Genomic DNA, 22,582 nt, shown 5'->3' on the forward strand with positions numbered 1-22,582 from the left:
TCATGGCTGATCATTCACAATCAGTACCCCGTTCCTGCCTTTTCCCCATATCCCTTGACTCCGCTATCCTTAAGAGCTGTATCTAACTCTTTCTTGAAAGCATCCGGAGAATTGGCCTCCACTGCCTTCTGAGGCAGAGCATTCCGCAGATCCACAACTCTCTGGGTGAAAAAGTTTTTCCTTAACTCCGTTCTAAATGGCCTACCCCTTATTCTCAAATTGTGGCCTCTGGTTCTGGACTCCCCCAACATTGGGAACATGTTTCCTGCCTCTAGTGTATCCAATCCCTTAATAATCTTATATGTTTCAACCAGATCCCCTCTCATCCTTCTAAATTCCAACGTATACAAGCCCAGTCACTCCAATCTTTCAACATATGACATTCCCGCCATCCTGGGAATTAACCTCGTGAACCTACGCTGCACTCCCTGAATAGAAAAAATGTCCTTATTCAAATTTGCAGACCAAAACTGTACACAATACTCCAGGTGTGGTCTCACCAGGGCCCTGTACAACTGCAGAAGGACCTCTTTGCTCCTATACTCAACTCCCCTTGTCATGAAGGCCAACATGCCATTAGCTTCCTTCACTGCCTGCTGTACCTGCATGCTTACTTTCAGTGACTGATGAACAAGGACACCAAGATCTCGTTGTACTTCCCCTTTTCCTAATTTGACACCATTCAGGTAGTTACCTGCCTTCCCGTTCTTGCTACCAAAGTCAATAACCTCACATTTATCCACATTAAACTGCATCTGCTATACATCTGCCCACTCACTCAACCTGTCCAAGTCACCCTGCATTATCTCAACATCCTCTGCACATTTCACACTGCCACCCAGCTTTGTGTCATCTGCAAATTTGCTAATGTTACTTTTAATCCCTTCATCCAAATCATTCATGTATATTGTAAATAGCTGCGGTCCCAGCACCAAGCCTTGCAGTACCCCACTAGTCACTGCCTGCCATTCTGAAAGGGACCCATTAATCCCTACTCTTTGTTTCCTGTCTGCCAACCAATTTTCTATCCATGTCAGTACTCTACCCCCAATACCATGTGCTCTAATTTTGCCCACTAATCTCCTATATGGGACCTTAACAAAGGCTTTCTGAAAGTCCAGGTACACTACATCCACTGGCTCTCCCTTGTCCATTTTCATAGTTACATCCTCAAAAAATTCCAGAAGATTAGTCAAGCATGTTTGCCCTTCGTAAATCCATGCTGACTCAGACCAATCCTGTTACTGTTGTGCAAATGTACCGCTATTTCATCCTTTATAATGGACTCCAGCATCTTCCCCACCACTGATGTCAGGCTAACTGGTCTATAATTCCCTGTTTTCTCTCTCCCTCCTTTCTTAAAAAGTGAGATAACATTAGCCACTCTCCAGTCCTCAGGAACTGATCCTGAACCTATAGAACATTGGAAAATGATTACCAATGCGTCCACGATTTCCAGAGCCACCTCCTTAAGTACCCTGGGGTGCAGACCATCAGGCCCTGGGGATTTATCAGCCTTCAGTCCCATCAGTCTATCCAACACCACTTTCTGTCTAATGTGAATCTCCTTCAGTTCCTCCGTTACCCTAGGTCCTCCGGCCACTGGGAGATTATTTGTGTCTTCCCTAGTGAAAACAGATCCAAAGTACCCGTTCAACTCATCTGCCATTTCCTTGTTCCCCATAATAAATTCACCCTTTTCTGTCTTCAAGGGCTCAACTTTGATCTTAACTAATTTTTTCTGCTTCACATACCTAAAGAAGCTTTTACTATCCTCCTTTTATATTCTTGGCTAGCTTACCTTCATATCTCATCTTTTCTCCCTGTCTACCCTACGCTGTCTCTCAGTGTAATGAGAGACACTGAGATGGCAGAGGAACTAAATGCGTATTTTGCATCAGTCTTCACAGTGGAAGACATCTGCAATATACAAACGAGTCAGGGAAATGAAGTGAAGCTTGTGCAGTGAAAATTAAGACTTAGAAGGTGCTCAGGAAGCTTAATGGTCTGAGGGTGGATAAATCTCCTGGACCTGATGGAATGCACCCTTGGGTTTTGAAGGAATTAGCTGGAGAGATTGCAGAGGCATTAATAATGACCTTTCAAGACTGGAAAATTGCAAATGTTACTCCGCTATTTAAGAAGGGTGGGAGGCAGCATAAAGGAAACTATAGACCTGTTAGCCTGACATCAGTGGTTGGGAAGTTGTTAGAATTGATTGTTAGGGATGAGATTATGGAATACCTGGAGGCACATGACAAGATAGGCCAAAGCCAGCATGGTTTCCTGAAAGGAAGATCCTTCCTGACTTACCTACTGCAATTTTTTAAGGAAATTACAAGCAGAGTAGACAAAGGAGATGCAGTGGAGATGGTGTACTTGGATTTTCAGAAGGCCATTGACAAGGTGCCACATGAGGCTCCTTAGCAAGATAAGAGCCCATGGAATTACAGGGAAGTTACTAGCATGGATAGAGCATTGGCTGATCAGCAGAAAACAGAGGGTGGGAATAAAAGGATCTAGTTCTGTCTGGCTGCCGGTTACCAGTGGAGTTCCACAGGGGTCAGTGTTGGGACCGCTGCTTTTTACGACGTATGTCAATGATTTGGACTATGGAATTAACGGATTTGTGGCTAAATTTGCCGATGATACAAAGATAGGTGGAGGAGTGGGTAGTGCTGAGGAAACAGAGATCCTGCAGAGAGACTTAAATAGTTTAGGGGAATGGGCAAAGAAGTGGCAAATGAAATACAATGTTGGAAAGTGTATGGTCATGCACTTTGGTGGAAGAAATAAACAGGCAGACTATTATTTAGATGGGGAGAGAATTCAAAATGCAGAGATGCAAAGGGACTTGGGAGTTCTTGTGCAAGATACACTAAAGGTGAACCTCCAGGTTGAGTCGGTGGTGAAGAAGGAGAATGCAATGTTGGCATTCATTTCTAGATGTACAGGATATAAGAGCAGGGATGTGATGTTGAGGCTCTATAAGGCACTCGTGAGACCACACTTGGAGTATTGTGTGCAGTTTTGGGCTCCTTATTTTAGAAAGGACATACTGACATTGGAGAGTGTTTCGAGAAGATTCACAAGAATGATTCCAGGAATGAAAGGGTTACCATATGAAGAACGTCTGGCAGCTCTTGGGCTGTATTCTCTGGAGTTCAGGAGAATGACGAGGGATCTCATAGAAACATTCCAAATGTTAAAAGGCCTGAACAGATTAGCTATGGCAAAGTTACTTCCCATGGTAGGGGAGTCTAGGACAAGAGGGTACAACTTCAGGGATGCAGAGAAATTGTTGGCCTTTAGTCAGAGGGTGGTAAATCTGTGGAATTTGTTGTCACAAGTGGCTGTGGAGGCCAAGTGATTGGTACATTTCAGGCAGAGATAGAGGTTCTTGATCAGCCAGGGCATCAAAGGGTATGGGGGTGAAGGGAGGGGAGTGGGGATGACTGGAAAAATTGGATCAGCTCATGATTGAATGGAGGAGCAGACTTGATGGGCCGAATGGCCTACTTCTGCTCCTATGTCTTATGGTCTTAAGAATCCTCTCCAATAGTTTGTAAGACGCATGTAAGACGCAATGGTCTAACTTCCCAGTATGCTCCTTATTGAACATCCATCTAATGTGAGTGGAGTGGTGGAAAGTATAGGGTGAGACGGAATATCAGAGGTAGGGCTTTTACACAGAGTGCTGGGTGCCTGGAAAACACTGCTGGGGGTGGTGATAGAGACCGATGCCTTCGGGGCATTTAGACAACTCTTGGACAGGTGGATGTATATAAAATGGGGGGTTAGGGACTGATCTCGGAGTAGATTAACGATGGGCACAACACAGTGTGAAGAGCCTATTTAGCAATGTATTGTGCTCTATTTTATTTATTTATTTACTATTTGACGATGCACCTCGGTAACATGCCCTTCAGGTGCAATGAGTCCATACCAAGAATTTACCCACCTGACCCATTAAACTGCTAACCTGCACGTCTTTGGAATATGGGAGGAAACGCAGGGAAATCCACAGCGTCACAGGGAGAACTCCTTACGGACAGTGGCGGGAAGTGAACCCGGGACGCGGGCGCTGCAACAGCATTACGCTGACGACTACGTTACCATAGCACCCAATCTTAGGTAGGGTGGTAGATGATGGAAAAATGGAGGCTACGTGGGACAGAAAGGTTAGATTGCTCTCGGAGTGGGTTAAAAGATCGGTACAACATTGTGGGCCAAAGAGCCTATGCTGTTCTACGTTTTATTTTGAGTTGAGACCAGCCCTCACATAGATATTACAGACTTCCATCAATATCGTTATCACTCTCGCTTTACAACCGGCAAACGCCCAGCACTGATCCAGAACTCCAGACCCTCTACCAGGTGCCATTTGTCCTGACCCTCCCTCCCTCCCTCCCCTCCCCCCCTCCCTCCCTCCCTCCCTCCCTCCCTCCCTCCCTCCCTCTCTCTCTCTCTCTCTCTCTCTCTCTCTCTCTCTCTCTCTCTCTCTCTCTCTCCCCCCCTCTCTCCTCCCTCGCTCCTCCTCTCCTCCCTCTCTCCTCCCTCTCTCCTCCCTCTCTCCCTCTCTCCCTCTCCCCCTCCCTCTCTCCCACTCTCTCTCTCTCCCCCTCTCTCCCTCTCTCCCTCTCCCTCTCCCTCCCCTCTCCCCCTCTCCCCCTCTGCCCCCTCCCCTCCTCTCCCCCTCCCCCCTCCCCCCTGTCCCCTCCTCTCCCCCTCCCCCCCTCTTCCCCCCCTCCCTCTCTCCCTCTCTCCCTCTCTCCCTCTCTCCCTCTCCCCCTCTCCCTCTCTCTCCGTGGGGTGGGAGCTTGGAGGACGGAGAAGCGATTGTGTGTTGGAAATGGTTCCCATGGAGGGTTGTGTCTGTGCCAGGGGTCGGCCGGTACATTGCTCAGGACTTCGCCCGGAGGAACGCCCGTGTGATCCTCGCCTGTCGCAGCGAGGAGCGAGGGCGGAGGGCCGAGCGGGAGATCCGACAAAGGACGGGCAACAGCAACGTCCACCTCGGCATCCTCGACACCAGCTGCATGAAGTCGGTGCGGGAGTTTGCCGATCGGATCCAGCGGGAGGAGAGGCGGCTCGATATCCTCGTCAACAACGCAGGCGCAACCGATAACGAGACAGGTCATAGAGAACATAGAAAACAGGTGCAGGAGTAGTCCATTCGGCCCTTCGAGCCTGCACTGCCATCAGTACGATCATGGCTGATCATCCAACTCAGAACCCTGTACCTGCCTTCTCCCCATACCCCCTGATCCCTTTAGCCACAAGGGCCTTATCTAACTCCCTCTTACATATAGCCAATGAACTGGCCTCAACTGTTTCCTGTGGCAGAGAATTCCACAGATTCACCACTCTCTCTGTGAAGAAGTTTTTCCTCATCTCGGTCCTCAAAGGCTTCCCCTTTATCCTCGAACTGTGACCCGTCGTTCTGGACTTCCCCAACATCGGGAACAATCTTCCTACATCTAGCCTGTCCAATCCCTTTAGAATTTTATACGTTTCAATAAGATCCCCCTTCAATCTTCTAAATTCCAGAGAGTATAAGCCTAGCCGATCCAGTCTTTCATCATATGAAAGTCCTGCCATCCCAGGAATCAATCTGGTGAACCTTTTTTCTACTGCCTCTATGGCAAGAAGGTCTTTCCTCAGATTAGAGGACCAAAACTGCACACAGTACTCCAGGTTTGGTCTCACCAAGTCCTTGTACAACTTCAGTAGTACCTCCCTGCTCCTGTACTCGAATCCTCTCGCTATAAATGCCAGCATACCATTCGCCTTTTTCACCGCCTGCTGTACCTGCATGCCCACTTTCAATGACTGGTGCACAATGACACCCAGGTCTCGTTGCACCTCCCCTTTTCCTAATCGGCCACCATTCAGATAATAATCTGTTTTCCTGTTCTTGCTACCAAAGTGGATAACCTCACATTTATCCACATTAAATTGCATCTGCCATGAATTTGCCCACTCACCTAACCTATCCAAGTCACCCTGCATCCTCTTAGCATCCTCCTCACAGCTAACACAGCTGCCCAGCTTTGTGTCATCCGCAAACTTGGAGATGCTGCATTGAATTCCCTCATCTGAGTCATTAATATATATTGTAAACAACTGGGGTCCCAGCACTGAGCCTTGCGGTACCCCACTAGTCACTGCCTGCCATTCTGAAAAGGTCCCGTTTATTCCCACTCTTTACTTCCTGTCTGCCAACCAATTCTCTATCCACATCAATACCATACCCCCAATACTGTGTGCTTTAAGTTTGCACACTAATCTCCTGTGTGGGACCTTGTCAAAAGCCTTTTGAAAATCCAAATATACCACATCCATTGGTTCTCCCCTATCCACTCGACTAGTTACATCCTCAAAAAATTCTATGAGATTTGTCAGACATGATTTTCCTTTCACAAATCCATGCTGACTTTGTCCGATGATTTCACCGCTTTCCAAATGTGCTGTTATCACATCTTTGATAACTGACTCTAGCATTTTCCACACCACCGATGTCAGGCTTACCGGTCTATAATTCCCTGGTTTCTCTCTCCCTCCTTTTTTAAAAAGTGGGGTTACATTAGCCACCCTCCAATCCTTAGGAACTAGTCCAGAATCTAAAGAGTTTTGAAAATTTATCACTGATGCATCCACTATTTCTTGGGCTACTTCCTTAAGCACTCTGGGATGCAGACCATCTGGCCCTGGGGATTTATCTGCCTTCAATCCCTTCAATTTACCTAACACCACTTCCCTACTAACATGCATTTCCCTCAGTTCCTCCATCTCACTGGACCCTTGGTCCCCTACTAGTTCTGGAAGATTATTTATGTCCTCCTTAGTAAAGACAGAAACAAAGTAGTTATTCAACTGGTCTGCCCATGTCCTTGTTCCCCATGATCAATTCACCTGTTTCTGACTGTAGGGGACCAACATTTGTCTTAACCAATCTTTTTCTTTTCACATGTCTATAAAAATGTTTACAGTCAGTTTTTATGTTCCTTGCCAGCTTTCTCTCATAATCTTTTTTCCCTTTCCTAATTAAGCCCTTTGTCCTCCTCTGCTGGACTCTGAATTTCTCCCAGTCCTCAGGTGTGCTGCTTTTTCTGGCTAATTTGTATGTTTCTTCTTTGGAATTGATACTATCCCTAATTTCCCTTGTCAGCCACGGGTGCACTACCTTCCCTGGTTTATTCTTTTGCCAAACTGGGATGAACAATTGTTGCAGTTCATCCAAGCGATCTTTAAATGCTTGCCATTGCATATCCACCGTCAACCCTTGAAGTATCATTTGCCAGTCTATCTTAACTAATTCACGTCTCATACCTTCAAAGTTACCCTTCTTTAAGTTCAGAACCTTTGTTTCTGAATTAACTATGTCACTCTCCATCTTAATGAAGAATTCCACCATATTATGGTCACTCCTACCCAAAGGGCCTCGCACGACAAGATTGCTAACTAACCCTTCGTCATTGCTCAATGCACAGTCCAGAATGGCCTGCTCTCTAGTTGGTTCCTTGATATGTTGGTTCAGAAAACTATCCCACATTCATTCCAAGAAATCCTCTTCCTCAGCACCTTTACCAATTTGGTTCACCCAATCTACATGTAGATTGAAGTCACCCATTATAACTGCTGTTCCTTTATTGCACGCATTTCTAATTTCCTGTTTAGCGCCATCCCCAACCTCACTACTACTGTTAGGTGGCCTGTACACAACTCCCACCAGCGCTTTCTGACCCTTAGTGTTATGCAGCTCTACCTGTATCGATTCCACATCCTCCCGGCTAATGTCCTTCCTTTCTATTGCGTTAATCTCCTCTCTAACCAGCAATGTTATCCCACCTCCTTTTCTTTCATGTCTATCCCTCCTGAATATTGAATATCCCTGAATGTTGAGCTCCCATCCTTGGTCACCCTGGAGCCATGTCTCCGTGATCCCAACTATATCATATTCATTAATAACAATCTGCACTTTTAATTCATCCACCTTGTTACGAATGCTCCTTGCTTTGAAACACAAAGCCTTCAGGCTCGCTTTTACAACACTCTTAGCCCTCATACAATTATGTTGAAAAGTGGCCCTTTTTGATTTTTGCCCTGGATTTGCCAGCCTGCCACTTTTTCTTTTCACCTTACTACTTTTTGCTTCTATCCTCATTTTACACCCCTCTGTCTCTCTGCACTTGTTCCCATCCCTCTGCCACATTAGTTTAAATCCTCCTGAACAACAGTAGCAAATGTTCCCCCTAGGACATTGGTTCCAGTCCAGCCCAGGTGCAGACCGTCCTGTTTGTACCCGTCCCACCTCCTCCAGAACTGGTTTCAATGCCCCAGAAATTTGAATCTCTCCCCCTTGCACCATTTTTCAAGCCACGTATTCATCTGATATATCCTCCTATTTCTACTCTGACTAGCACGTGGCACTGGTAGTAATCCAGAGATTATTACCTTTGTGGTCCTACTTTTTAGTTTATCTCCTAAGTCCCCAAATTCACCTTGTAAGACCTCATCCCATTTTTTACCTATATCGTTGGTATCTATGTGCACCACGACCACTGGCTGTTCACCCTCCCACCCCAGAATGTCCTGCAGCCGCTCAGAGACATCCTTGACCCTTGCACCAGGGAGGCAACATACCCTCCTGGAGTCTCGTTTGTGGCCGCAGAAACGTCTATCTATTCCCCTTACAATCGAATCCCCTATCACTATAGCTCTTCCACTCCTTTTCCTTCCCTCCTGTGCCGCAGAGCCACCCATGGTGCCATGAACTCGGCTGCTGCTGCCTTCCCCTGATGAGACATCTCCCCCAACAGTATCCAAAACAGTATATCTGTTTAGGAGGGAGATGACCTCAGGGGACTCCTGCACTATCTGCCTACTGCTACGCTGTTTAGTGGCCACCCATTCCCTTTCTGCCTGTGTAGACTTTACCTGCGGTGTGGCCAACTCACTGAACGTGCTATTCACGACTTTCTCAGCACCGCGGATGCTCCAGTATGAATCCAGTCGCAGCTCCAGCCGCTCAATGCGTCTGCCAGAAGCTGCAGCTGGACACATTTCCTGCACACATAGTCGTCAGGGACACTGGAGGTATCCCTGATTTCCCACATGCTTCAGGAGGAACAAACCACGGGGCTGATCTCAGCTGTCATGACCTACCCAATACATTACAGCCTCGCCGACTTCCTTGCTTCAAATAAAATATTGCTGCAGACCGTTCTCCTTTTAAAGGAACTTACCCGGCCTTCCCTCACTTGGAGTGAAGCTCGTCCTCAGCCTCTGCTCGACGAAGCCTCTCGAGCCAAAGCCTCCCTACTCTGTCTCCCTCTACTCCGTCGCCCGCTACAATGTCGCCCGCTCCGTCGAACTGCTCTCTTTTAAATACTCCCGCTGCTTCATGGACTGACTTTCACGTGCAGGGGAGTGAGGGGAAAGGGAAGGGTTGGGAGAGGAGAGAGGGTGGTGGGGTGGGGGGACAGAGCAGGGAGTTTTATGGGAGGGTTGTAGAGTGTGCTGGAGAAGTGGCTGAAGGTGGGCAGGGAGAGGGAGTCTCCAGGACAAGGGGCTCAGCATGGAGGGAGGGGTGAGGATGCAGGGAGGGTTGTGGGGAGGCAGTGCTCTGCTGTTGTTGCGGAGCCCTCATTAGCTTCTGTCACCCTCCACACCTGCCCCCCAACCCCAAGCTGTATGAACTGCACCCCAATTGCCCTCTGGGCAAATGCTCACCCTCCCTGAGACCAGCCTTCTTCCCCACCCTCCCTCTACCCCCTCCTCCTCCCCGATACCCACACCACACCTCCTCCTCCTCCCACGTCTCACTCCTCTCCCTCCCCCCACTTCCTCCCTGACCCCGGGGGCACCTCCCCTGCCCTGCTCCTGGGACAGTCCATTGCCCTCCAGCCCTCTCACCGAGATGACTGGTTCCAGAACATTCTGATAAAGGGTCCCGGCCCAAAACGTCAGCTGGTTGTTCCTCCCCATGGACGCTGCCTGGCCTGCTGAGTTCCTGCAGCATTTTGTGTGCGCTTGCTCTGGATTCGTTATGAAATGTAGAGGAGGATGTACCCAACAATCTGTCTCCCCCCAGGTCTGCCGACTGCCATCACTCCCGAGGGCTTGGAGCTGACCTTCGCCACCAACTATCTGGGCCACTTCCTGCTGACCAACCTGCTGCTGGGTGAGTGTCCTGTGACTCCTCCCTCCCCCCTCAGTCTCATCAACAACCCCTACACACCCCAGAGCAGACACATCCAGGGACAGAACACCCCCTCAGCAAAAACACCTCCCACCCTGGGCCTCTTCCTTCTGACCAGCCTGCTGCCGGGTGAGGGACTCCCATCTGATGCCCCACCCCGGGGAGGGGAGTCGGCAGTCAGGGGGCATAAGCTCAGAGTGAGAAGGGGAGGGTGTAACAGTAACCTGGGGGTGGCCGGTGAGCATGAGCGGGACAGGGGAAGCAATACACAAAGAATACCGGAGGGAGGAACTCGGCCGATAGGCAATGTCTGTCGAGGAGAATGGTCACACTTGTCCAGGGAAACGCTGGCCTGACATTGCTGGCCGTTCTGTTGCAAGGCTGCCTCCGATTTTTGGGTCCCATTTCTAAGAAAAGATGTGCTGATATTGGAGAGGGTCCAGAGGGGGTTTACGAGAATGATTCTGGGAATGAAAGACCTAACACAAGACAAACTTTTGATGGCACTGGTCGGGTGCTCGCTGGAGTTTAGATGATTGAGGCAAGATCTCATTAAAACTTATACAATATAGAATTTAGAATGGACATGGAGAGGATGCTTCCAACAGTGGGAGAGTCTAAGTCCAGAGGGCACAGCCTCAGAATAGAGGGACATCTATTTAGATGAGGGAGGAGAAGGAATTTCTTTAGCTGGAGAATGGTGAATCTGTGGAATTCATTGCCACAGACGGCTGTGGTGGCTAAGTCTTTGAGTGTATTTAGAATGGAAGTTGATATGGTCTTGACTCGTCAGGGTGTTGAAGGTTACGGGAGAAGGCATGGTACTGGGTGGGAAAATAATCAGCCATGATGGAATAGCAGAACAAAGCCGCTGGATCGAATGGCCTAATTCTGCTCCTATGTCTTATGGACCAAGACTGCTGAAGAGGTCTCCAAGCAGCCGGATTGTAAACGTCTCCTCCAAGAGCCACAGGCGAGGGCAGGTGAAGCTGGGGCAACTGCGGGGCGAGGACCTGGAACGGACCTGCTTTGACCAGCTGTACAACAACAGCAAACTGATGAATGTCCTCTTCACCCTGGAACTCTCCAAGCAGCTACGGCACACAGGTTGGGGGCCGGCTCAGGGTACAAGATGGACAGGGGCAGGTTTTGCGTGGATCCAGTGAGAGGCTGGAATTTGGATTGGGTCGGGGGTGGGAGGGGAGGGTCACAAATCTCTGACGTTTCACACAGTGCAGTGTAACAGACAACAGCACACATCGCAAAGATGTGCGGATTAATTGGCCGCTGGAAATTGCCCCCAGTGATTGGGGAGGGGGAGTGCGGAATCAATATTCATGGACAGCCGTTGCTTAATGCTGACCAGATGGGCTGAAGGGCCCCTGTGAATCAATTTAAAATAATTTAAAATTCTCGCTGTCTGTGCAGAAACACAGCATGTCAGGCAAGTTCTGCAGAGAGAGGGATGGTCGCTATCCTTGACAGGTCCTCTCCTGTGTCCCTATTTAGAATTCTTACTCCTGAAGTTAAGCTGCTGAATTGTTAATGGCTGCAACACTCAGCCTGAACCACGGGTCCTATGAGATCAAACAGGCTCAGCTTGGGGCATTAGTCATCAACCTCCTACAACCTTTGATCCCACTTCATGGAGATGAGACTAACTTTATTTTTCACACGTATATTGAAACATACAGTGTAATGTGTCACTTGCCGAGTGCTGGGACGTGCTTCCAGTGACAACAGGAGATACCAACTACTCACAAACCAGAACACAATCTCTGCATCTTAATGGAATATGGAGCAAATTAAGCACGAGGAGGGTCCCCACCCGTTCACAGGGAGAACGAACAAACTCCTTATAGATAGCGAATGGAAGTGAAACCACATCGCAGGTGCTGAAATAATGTTAAAAAATCACTGAAATACGGTGACCCCTCTAACCCCTCAACGTTACACAACCACTGAAATACAGTGACCCCTCTAACACCTCACCATTACACAACCACTGAAATACAGTGACCCCTCTAACACCTCACCATTACACAACCACTGAAATACGGTGACCCCTCTAACCCCTCACCATTACACAACCACTGAAATAAAGTGACCCCTCTAACACCTCACCATTACACAACCACTGAAATACGGTGACCCCTCTAACACCTCACCATTACACAACCACTGAAATACGGTGACCCCTCTAACACCTCACCATTACACAACCACTGAAATACGGTGACCCCTCTAACACCTCACCATTACACAACCACTGAAATACGGTGCCCCTCTAACCCCTCACCATTACACAACCACTGAAATACAGTGACCCCTCTAACACCTCACCATTACACAACCACTGAAATACGGTGACCCCTCTAACACCTCACCATTACACAACCACTGAAATACGGTGACCCCTCTAACACCTCACCATTACACAACCACTGAAATACGGTGACCCCTCTAACACCTCACCATTACACAACCACTGAAATACGGTGACCCCGCTAACCCCTCACCATTACACAACCACTGAAATACGGTGACCCCTCTAACACCTCACCATTACACAACCACTGAAATACAGTGACCCCTCTAACACCTCACCATTACACAACCACTGAAATACGGTGACCCCTCTAACACCTCACCATTACACAATCACTGAAATACGGTGACCCCTCTAACACCTCACCATTACACAACCACTGAAATACGGTGACCCCTCTAACACCTCACCATTACACAACCACTGAAATACGGTGACCCCTCTAACACCTCACCATTACACAACCACTGAAATACGGTGACCCCTCTAACACCTCACCATTACACAACCACTGAAATACGGTGACCCCTCTAACCCCTCACCATTACACAACCACTGACATACGGTGACCCCTCTAACACCTCACCATTACACAACCACTGAAATACGGTGACCCCTCTAACACCTCACCATTACACAACCACTGAAATACGGTGACCCCTCTAACACCTCACCATTACACAACCACTGAAATACGGTGACCCCACTAACACCTCACCATTACACAACCACTGAAATACGGTGACCCCTCTAACACCTCACCATTACACAACCACTGAAATACGGTGACCCCTCTGACACCTCACCATTACACAACCACTGAAATACGGTGACCCCTCTGACACCTCACCATTACACAACCACTGAAATACGGTGACCCCTCTAACACCTCACCATTACACAACCACTGAAATACGGTGACCCCTCTAACACCTCACCATTACACAACCACTGAAATACGGTGACCCCTCTGACACCTCACCATTACACAACCACTGAAATACGGTGACCCCTCTAACACCTCACCATTACACAACCACTGAAATACGGTGACCCCTCTAACACCTCACCATTACACACCCACTGAAATACGGTGACCCCTCTGACACCTCACCATTACACAACCACTGAAATACGGTGACCCCTCTAACACCTCACCATTACACAACCACTGAAATACGGTGACCCCTCTGACACCTCACCATTACACAACCACTGAAATACGGTGACCCCTCTAACACCTCACCATTACACAACTACTGAAATACGGTGACCCCTCTAACACCTCACCATTACACAACCACTGAAATACGGTGACTCCTCTAACACCTCACCATTACACAACCACTGAAATACGGTGACCCCTCTAACACCTCACCATTACACAACCACTGAAATACGGTGACCCCTCTAACACCTCACCATTACACAACCACTGAAATACGGTGACCCCGCTAACCCCTCACCATTACACAACCACTGAAATACGGTGACCCCTCTAACACCTCACCATTACACAACCACTGAAATACGGTGACCCCTCTAACACCTCACCATTACACAACCACTGAAATACGGTGACCCCTCTAACACCTCACCATTACACAATCACTGAAATACGGTGACCCCTCTAACACCTCACCATTACACAACCACTGAAATACGGTGACCCCTCTAACACCTCACCATTACACAACCACTGAAATACGGTGACCCCTCTGACACCTCACCATTACACAACCACTGAAATACGGTGACCCCTCTAACACCTCACCATTACACAACCACTGAAATACGGTGACCCCTCTGACACCTCACCATTACACAACCACTGAAATACGGTGACCCCTCTAACACCTCACCATTACACAACCACTGAAATACGGTGACCCCTCTAACCCCTCACCATTACACAACCACTGAAATACGGTGACCCCTCTAACACCTCACCATTACACAACCACTGAAATACAGTGACCCCTCTAACACCTCAATGTTACAGAAACACTGAAATACGGTGACCCCTCTAACCCCTCACCATTACACAACCACTGAAATACGGTGACCCCTCTAACACCTCAATGTTACACAACCACTGAAATACGGTGACCCTTCTTCCTCTTCACCATTAAAAAACCACTGAAATACGGTGACCCATCTAACACCTCACCATTACACAAACACTGAAATACAGTGACCCCTCTAACACCTCACCATTACACAACCACTGAAATACGGTGACCCCTCTAACACCTCACCATTACACAAACACTGAAATACGGTGCCCCCTCTAACTCTTCACCATTACAAAAACACTAAAATACGGTATCCCCTCTAACTCCTCACTATTACAAAAATACTGAAATACATGCCCCCTCTAACACCTCACCGTTACGCAAACCAGGCATCATTTTAAGCTGATTGTTGGAAAAGTATCGGGTGTTGAGGGCAAAAGGTGAAAAGTTTGAGGGAGACGCAGGGAAACATCATCACGTAGAGGATCATGAGCGTGTGGAACAAGCTGTCAGCACGTGGTGCACGTGAGCTTGATTTCAACGTTTAAGTGAAGTCTGAATAGCTGCATGGATGGTAGGGGTGTGGAAGGCTATGGTCCCAGCAGGTCATTGGGAGTCAGCAGCTAAAATGGTTTGAAATGAACTGGGTGTGCCGAACTTTTAACCAAATCTAAGATCAATCTAACCCTTCTGTCCCACATCACCCTCCATTTTCTATCACCCATGTGCCGATTGAAGAGCCTTTTGAATGTCCTCCTCTGTCCGCCTTCACCACCACTCCTGGCAGATTATTCTATACACCCCCTGTCTGTGGAAAGAACCTACCTTTGACATCCCCCCCCCACCCCCGGCAATACTTCCCTGCAATCACCTTAAAATGATGCCTGGATGTGTCAGTCAGTTCCACCTGGAGGGAAAGTCTATGGATGTCCACTTGATCTTTACCTCTTATCACATTGTACACCTCTACCAAGTCACCCTGCTGGTTCTGTGCCGGGTGACTCCGATGGTGGTAGACTGACTGGTCGAAGCAGAGTTTTGGAACAATCCGGATGAATCTAACGTTGGTAGTCAGATTGACTGAGACCCTGACAGAGAGAGCTTTGGAACAATCCTGTGTTTGATTTTGAATCAAGGTGTGACTGTGAATGCGGTCCATCCCGGGGTGGTGATGACAGAGATACTGAGATACTACGGTCTACACTTCAGGATCATCTTCAACCTGATTGGATTCTTCTTCTTCAAGGTGAGAGATGTCTTGTAGAAATGTTTAAAAATATGAGAGGCACTGATAAGGGGAACATTAACAGTCTTTCCCACAAGTTGGGGGAGTCCAGTACTAGAGGGCAGAGGTTAAGGGTGAGGGGAGAATGATTTAAAAGGAACCCAAGGGGCAACTTTTCTTTGCAAAGATTGGCATGTATATAAAAGAAGCTGCCAGAGGAAGTGGTTGAGGCAGGTTTGTTCGTGATTTGCCGTGTCGTATGATATGAGCAATCAGGTCTTTCCATGACCAAGATTGTTCTTGGTAAATTTCTCTACAGAAGTGGTTTGCCATTGCTTCTGGGCAGTGTCTTTACAAGACAGATGGCCCCAGCCGTTAACGATACGCTTCAGAGGTTGACTGGCATCCGTGGCTGCATAACCAGGACTTGTGATATGCACCAGCTGCTCCCATGGCTTTACGTGGCCCTGATCAGGGGCTGGGAAGGTGCTACACCTTGCCCAAGGGTGACCTGCAGGCAGCAGAGGAAAGGAGAGCCTTACACCTCCTTTGGTAGAGATGTGTCTCCACCCCACCACCCAGGTGGAGAGACAGGTACAATAGTATTAATAAGCACTTGGATAGGTACATAGAGGGGAGAGCCTTAGAGAGATGTGGGCTGACCGCAGGAAATTGGGAGAAATTGGGTCTAGCTAGGTGGTCACCGTGATCTATATTGACTAGATGGGCCGAAGAGCCTGTTTCTGTGTTGATCTATATCTCTGCTGCTTGATTGTCTCCTCCTCCAGCCCCTGCATCCCCACCTCCCTGTCCTCCCCCAATCCCTGCTTTCTATGCCTAGCCCCCCTGGCCTAATAAGCCATTGGTCAGCTCACATTTGGAGTACAGTGAGCAGTTTTGGGTCCCTTATCGAAGAAAAATGTGCTGGTATTGGAGAAGATCCAGAGGAGGTTCATAAGGATGATTCCAGGAATAGAACAGAGATGAGAGTGAATTTCTTTAGCCAGAGGATGGTGAATCTGTGGAATTAATTACCATGGTTAGCTGTGGAAGCAAAGTCATTGGATGTATCTGTAGCGGAGGTTGATAGGTTCTTGATTAGTCAGGGCATCAAAGGTTACGGGGAGAAGACAGGAGAATGGGATTGAGAGGGATGGTAAATCGGCCATGATGGAATGGTGGAGCAGACTCAATGGGCTGAATGGCCTCATTCTGCTCTGTCTTATGATCTGAAGGGGTAGTGGTGGATGCAGTGGGTCCTGGATTTCCACTAACTGTGTCTGTGTGTGGCAGTCTGCAGAGAAGGGAGCCGTCAGCTCCATCTATTGCGCCCTGTCCAAGGAGATGGAGGAGGTCAGCGGCAAGTATATCGACAGCGACTGCTCCCTCTCCCTCCCCAGCCCCACCGCACAGGATGCAGCCTTGGCCAGGAAACTCTGGGAAGCCAGCGCCACACTGACCGGCCTCAGTGAGGATGGTACGGGAGAGACACACTAACGGGAGACCATGTAGTGCTCAGAGCCACACGACGAGGAGGGCAATATGTCTTCCAACACTCCGCCCCACCCCACCTGACCTTCCTCATAGTCCCCATTCCACCATCCCTCCCCGTCCTGCCTGTCCACATCCCCCCTACCCTCTCCAAACCTTTCCGATCTTCACCCCCACCCTTTCCAAACCTTCCCCATCTTCACCTCCACCCCTCCCTTCCCCTCCCCTTCCCCTCCCTTCCCTTCCCCTTCCCTCCCCTCCCCTCCCTTCCCTTCCCCTTCCCTCCCTTCCCTCCCTTCCCTTCCCCTCCCCTTCCCTCCCCTCCCCCCTCCCCTTCCCTCCCCTCCCTCCCCTCCCCTCCCCTTCCCTCCCCTTCCCTCCCCTCCTCTTCCCTCCCTTCCCCTTCCCTCCCTTCCATCCGTTCCCTCCCTCCCCTTCCTCCCTTCCCTCCCTCCCCTCCCTTTCCCTCCCTCCCTTCCCCTCCCTCCCCTTCCATCCCTCCCCTTCCTCCCCTTCCCTCCATTCCCTCCCTCCCCTTCCCTCCCTTCCCTCCCTCCCCTTCCTTCCCTCCCTCCCCTTCCCTCCCTTCCCTCTCTCCCCTTCCCTCCCTTCCCCTCTCTCCCCTTCCCTCCCTTCCCCTCCCTCCCCTTCCCTCCCTTCCCCTCCCTTCCCCTCCCTCCCCTTCCCTCCCTTCCCCTCCCTCCCCTTCCCTCCCTTCCCCTCCCCTTCCTTCCCCTTCCCTCCCTCCCCTCCCCTCCCCTCCCTTCCCCTCCCGTCCCCTCCCCTCCCCTCCCTTCCCTCCCCTCCCTTCCCTTCCCTCCCCTCACTCCCCTCCCTTCCCTCATTCTGTGGGTCTGTGAAAATAAAGAAAGATGAGCTTTATTTCTCAGGTGTAGGTCAAAACACGAAGTGAAATGCATCATTTGTGTCCATTACCAGCAGAGTCTGGGACAGCCTGCAAGTGTCACCATGTCCTCAACTCACTAAACCGAACCGTATGTCTTCAAATTTCACAGTAAAAATTATTATCAGAGTACATACAGTATATGTCACCACATACAACCCTGAGATTCTTCCTGTGCAGGCCTGCTCAGCAAATCTATAGAATAGTAATTGTAAACAGGATCAATAAAAGAGCAAGAGCACAGACGACAAAAAACTGCAAATGCAAATGAATAGCGATAAATAATGAGAGTATGAAATAACCAGACAAAGAGTCCTCATAGTGAGATCATTGGTTGCAGGAACCTCTCAATAGATGAGTGTAGTTGACTCGGCAGATTCTGGCAGTTTTGGCAGTTCCTCTGTGCAATCAGGTCAATCGAGATTTGAATAGATCAGACTCAGCAGGAAGCAGCTGATTGGGCAATCGAGGTCAGGTGACCAAGCAGTTTGAAAAGCTCAAACAGATAAACAGAGGGGCAGCTCAAGCCTGTGGAAAGCAGCGAGTGAGTGAGTGAGTGAGTGAGTGAGTGAGTGGGTGGAGCTTTGAGGCTTTGACGAGAAGAGGTGGAGGACAAGCTAGCTCGCAGTTAGCTTTTACAATGCCTCCTGAGATGGTGATGTGCCTCTCATGTGAGATGTGGCAGTCTTGGGGGAACGCCCCTCTCCCGCAGAGTCACATCTGCCAGAAGTGCATACGGCTGGGCGATCTGGAAGACCGTGTGAAGAATCTGGAGCAGCAGCTGGATGACCGTCGACTCATAAGGGAGAATGAGGCAGTCATAGATGAGAGCTACAGGGAGGTAGTCACACCTAGGCTGTCGAAAGCAGGTCATTGGGTGACAGTCAGAGGGGGGAAAGCGAAGGTGAGCAGACAGGTAGTGCAGAGCACCCCTGTAGCCATTCCCCTGAATAATAAGTATAAAAAGGCATCCGTTAGTCTTGCGAGACCATGGATCTGCGCCTGGAAAGTCTTCACTCTCCAGGCCGCAGGCCTGGGCAAGGTTGTATGGAAGACCAGCAGTTGCCCATGCTGCAAGTCTCCCCTCTCCACGACACCGATGTTGTTCAAGGGAAGGGCATTAGGACCCATACAGCTTGGCACCAGAGTTGTCGCAGAGCAATGTGTGGTTAAGTGCCTTGCTCAAGGACACAACACGTTCCCTCGGCTGGGGCTCGAACTCACGACCTTCAGGTAGCTAGTCCAATGCCTTAACCACTTGGACACGTGCTCACACAATAATAATTATACCCTCCTGGATACTGTTGGTGGGGACAACCGACCACGTGTCAGCCACGGTGGGAGGGCGTCTGAGAGTGGCCCTGTGGTGCAGAAGGGTGGGACGGAGAAGCAGAGAGCTGTCGTCATTGGAGACTGTATAGTCAGGGGAGAAGACGGGAGATTTTGTGGACGTGAGAAGGACACCCACATGGTTTGTTGCCTCCTGTGTGCTAGGGTCTGGGATGTCTCTGACTGGGTGCACGACATCCTGGTATGAGAGGGAAAGCAACCAGAAGTCGTGATACATGTTGGTACCAACAACATAGGCAGGAAGAGGGATGAGGTTCTGAAGTGTGAGTTTCAGGAGCTAGGCAGAAGGCTGAAGAACAGGACCTCAAGGGTGGCGTTCTCAGGATTGCTGCCAGTGCTACGTGACAGTGATTGTAAGAATTGGAGGAGATGGCTTAGAAGTTGGTACAGGGAGTAGGGTTTTAGATCTTTGGATCATTGAGATCTCTTCTGGAGAAGGTGGGACCTGTACAGATTGGAAGGGTTGCACCTGAACTCGAGGGGGAGCAATATCCTTGCAGGTAGGTTTGCTAGCATGGTTCGGGAGGGTTTAAAATAATTTGCAAGGGGAATGGGACCCGGAGCGATAGAGCAGTGAAAGAAGTGCATGGAGTAAAGCCAGATCTAACATATAGAGAGGCTTTGAGGAAAGAGAAGCAGAATAAATGGTGTAAAGGTAGGAAGGTAGAAGGGCTGAAATGTGTGTACCTCAATGCAAGAAGCATCAGGAACAAAGGTGATGAACTGAGAGCTTGGATACATACATGGAATTATGATGTAGTGGCCATCACCAGGGCAGGAATGGATTCTCAATATTCCTGGATTTCAGTGCTTTAAAAGGGATAGAGAGGAGCGAAAAGGGGAGGAGGGGTGGCATTACTGGTCAGGGATACTATTACAGCTACAGAAAGGGTGGGTAATGTAGCAGGATCCTCTTTTGAATCAGTACAGGTGGAAGTCAGGAACGGGAAGGGAGCAGTTACTCCATTGGGGGTATTCTATAGGCCCCCTGGTAGCAGCAGAGATACCGAGGAGCAGATTGGGAGTCAGATTTTGGAAAGGTGTAAAAATAACAGGGTTGTTATCATGGGTGACTTTAACTTCCCTAATATTGATTGGCACCTGATTATTTCAAAGGGTTTAGATGAGGCAGAGTTTGTTAAGTGTGTCCAGGATGGGTTCCTGTCACAGTATGTTGATAGGCTGACTAGGGGGAATGCCATACTAGATCTAGTACTAGGTAATGAACCGGGTCAGGTCACAGATCTCTCAGTGGGTGAGCATCTGGGGGACAGTGACCACCACTCCCTGGCCTTCAGCATTATCATGGAAAAGGATAGAATCAGAGAGGGCGGGAACATTTTTAATTGTGGAAGGGCAAATTACGAGGCTATAAGGCTAGAACTTGCGGTTGTGAATTGGGAAGCTGTTTTTGCAGGGAAGTGTACTATGGACATGTGGTCGATGTTTAGAGATCTCTTGCAGGATGTTAGGGATAAATTTGTCCTGGTGAGGAAGATAAAGAATGGTCGGATGAAGAACCCATCGGTGACAAGTGAGGTAGAAAATCTAGTCAGGTGGAAGAAGGCAGCACACAAGGTTTAGGAAGCAAGGATCAGATGGGTCTATTGAGGAATATAGGGAAGCAAGAAAGGAGCTTAAGAAGGGGCTGAGAAGAGCCAGAAGGGGGCATGAGAAGGCCTTGGCGAGTAGGGTAAAGGAAAGCCCCAAGGCATTCTTCAATTATGTGAAGAACAAAAGGATGATAGGAGTGAAGTTAGGACCAATTAGAGATGAAGATGGGAAGATGTGCCTGAAGGCTGTTGAAGTGAGCGTGGTCCTCAATGAATCCTTCTCTTCAGTATTCACCAATGAGCAGGAACTTGATGACGGTGAGGACAATATGGGTGAGGTTGATGTTCTGGAGCATGTTGATATGAAGGGAGAGGAGGTGTTGGAGTTATTTAAATAGATTAGGACGGATAAGTCCCCAGGGCCTGACGGAATATTCCCCAGGCTGCTCACGAGGTGAGGGAAGAGATTGCTGAGCCTCTGGCTAGGATCTTTATGTCCTCGTTGTCCACCGGAATGGTACCGGAGGATTGGAGGGAGGCGAATGTTGTCCCCTTGTTCAAAAAAGGTAGTAAGGATAGTCTGGGTAATTATAGACCAGTGAGCCTTACATCTGGGAAAACTGCTGGAAAAGATTCTTAGAGATAGGATCTATGGACATTTAGAGAATCATGGTCTGATCAGGGACAGTCAGCATGGCTTTGTGAAGGGCAGATCGTGTCTAACAAGCCTGATAGAGTTCTTTGAGGAGGTGACCAGGCATATAGATGAGGGTAGTGCAGTGGATGTGATCTATATGAATTTTAGTAAGGCATTTGACAAGGTTCCACATGGTAGGCTTATTCAGAAAGTCAGAAGGCATGGGATCCAGGGAAGTTTGGCCAGGTGGATTCAGAATTGGCTTGCCTGCAGAAGGCAGAGGGTGGTGGTGGAGGGAGTACATTCAGATTGTTGGATTGTGACTAGTGGTGTCCCACAAGGATCTGTTCTGGGACCTCTACTTTTTGTGATTTTTATTAACGACCTGGTTGTGGGGGTAGAAGGGTGGGTTGGCAAGTTTGCAGACGACAGAAAGGTTGGTGGTGATGTAGATAGTGTAGAGGATTATTGAAGACTGCAGAGAGACATTGATAGGTTGCTGAAGTGGGCTGAGAAGTGGCAGATGGAGTTCAACGCGGAGAAGTGTGAGGTGGTACACTTTGGAAGGACAAACTCCAAAACAGATTACAAAGTAAATGGTAGGATACTTGGTAGTGTGGTGGAGCAGAGGGATCTGGGGGTACATGTCCACAGATCCCTGAACGTTACCTCACAGTTAGATAGGATAGTTAAGAAAGCTTACGGGGTGTTAGCTTTCATAAGTTGAGGGATAGAGTTTAAGAGACACGAGGTAATGATGCAGCTCTATAAAACTCTGGTTAGGCCACACTTGGAGTACTGTGTCCAGTTCTGGTCGCCTCACTATAGGAAGGATGTGGAAGCATTGGAAAGGGTACAGAGGAGATTTGCCAGA

At 48.9% G+C, this 22,582-nt stretch overlaps 1 protein-coding gene across 1 annotated transcript in view; it reads left to right on the forward strand.

The window, feature by feature from the left end:
* LOC140196906 (retinol dehydrogenase 12-like) overlaps positions 1 to 17,621 on the forward strand; it is a 32,065-nt gene extending 14,444 nt beyond the window's left edge. Inside the window, exons 2-6 of the mRNA XM_072256834.1 lie at positions 4,885 to 5,136; positions 10,097 to 10,190; positions 11,121 to 11,311; positions 15,685 to 15,794; positions 17,067 to 17,621. Of these exons, the coding sequence (XP_072112935.1) occupies positions 4,885 to 5,136; positions 10,097 to 10,190; positions 11,121 to 11,311; positions 15,685 to 15,794; positions 17,067 to 17,270 (851 nt within the window). The 3' untranslated portion in view covers positions 17,271 to 17,621. The remainder of the gene's footprint in view (positions 1 to 4,884; positions 5,137 to 10,096; positions 10,191 to 11,120; positions 11,312 to 15,684; positions 15,795 to 17,066) is intronic.
* Positions 17,622 to 22,582: the final 4,961 nt, after the last annotated feature.

This window comes from Mobula birostris, chromosome 4 (assembly GCF_030028105.1).
Source record: "Mobula birostris isolate sMobBir1 chromosome 4, sMobBir1.hap1, whole genome shotgun sequence".
NCBI lineage: Eukaryota > Metazoa > Chordata > Chondrichthyes > Myliobatiformes > Myliobatidae > Mobula > Mobula birostris.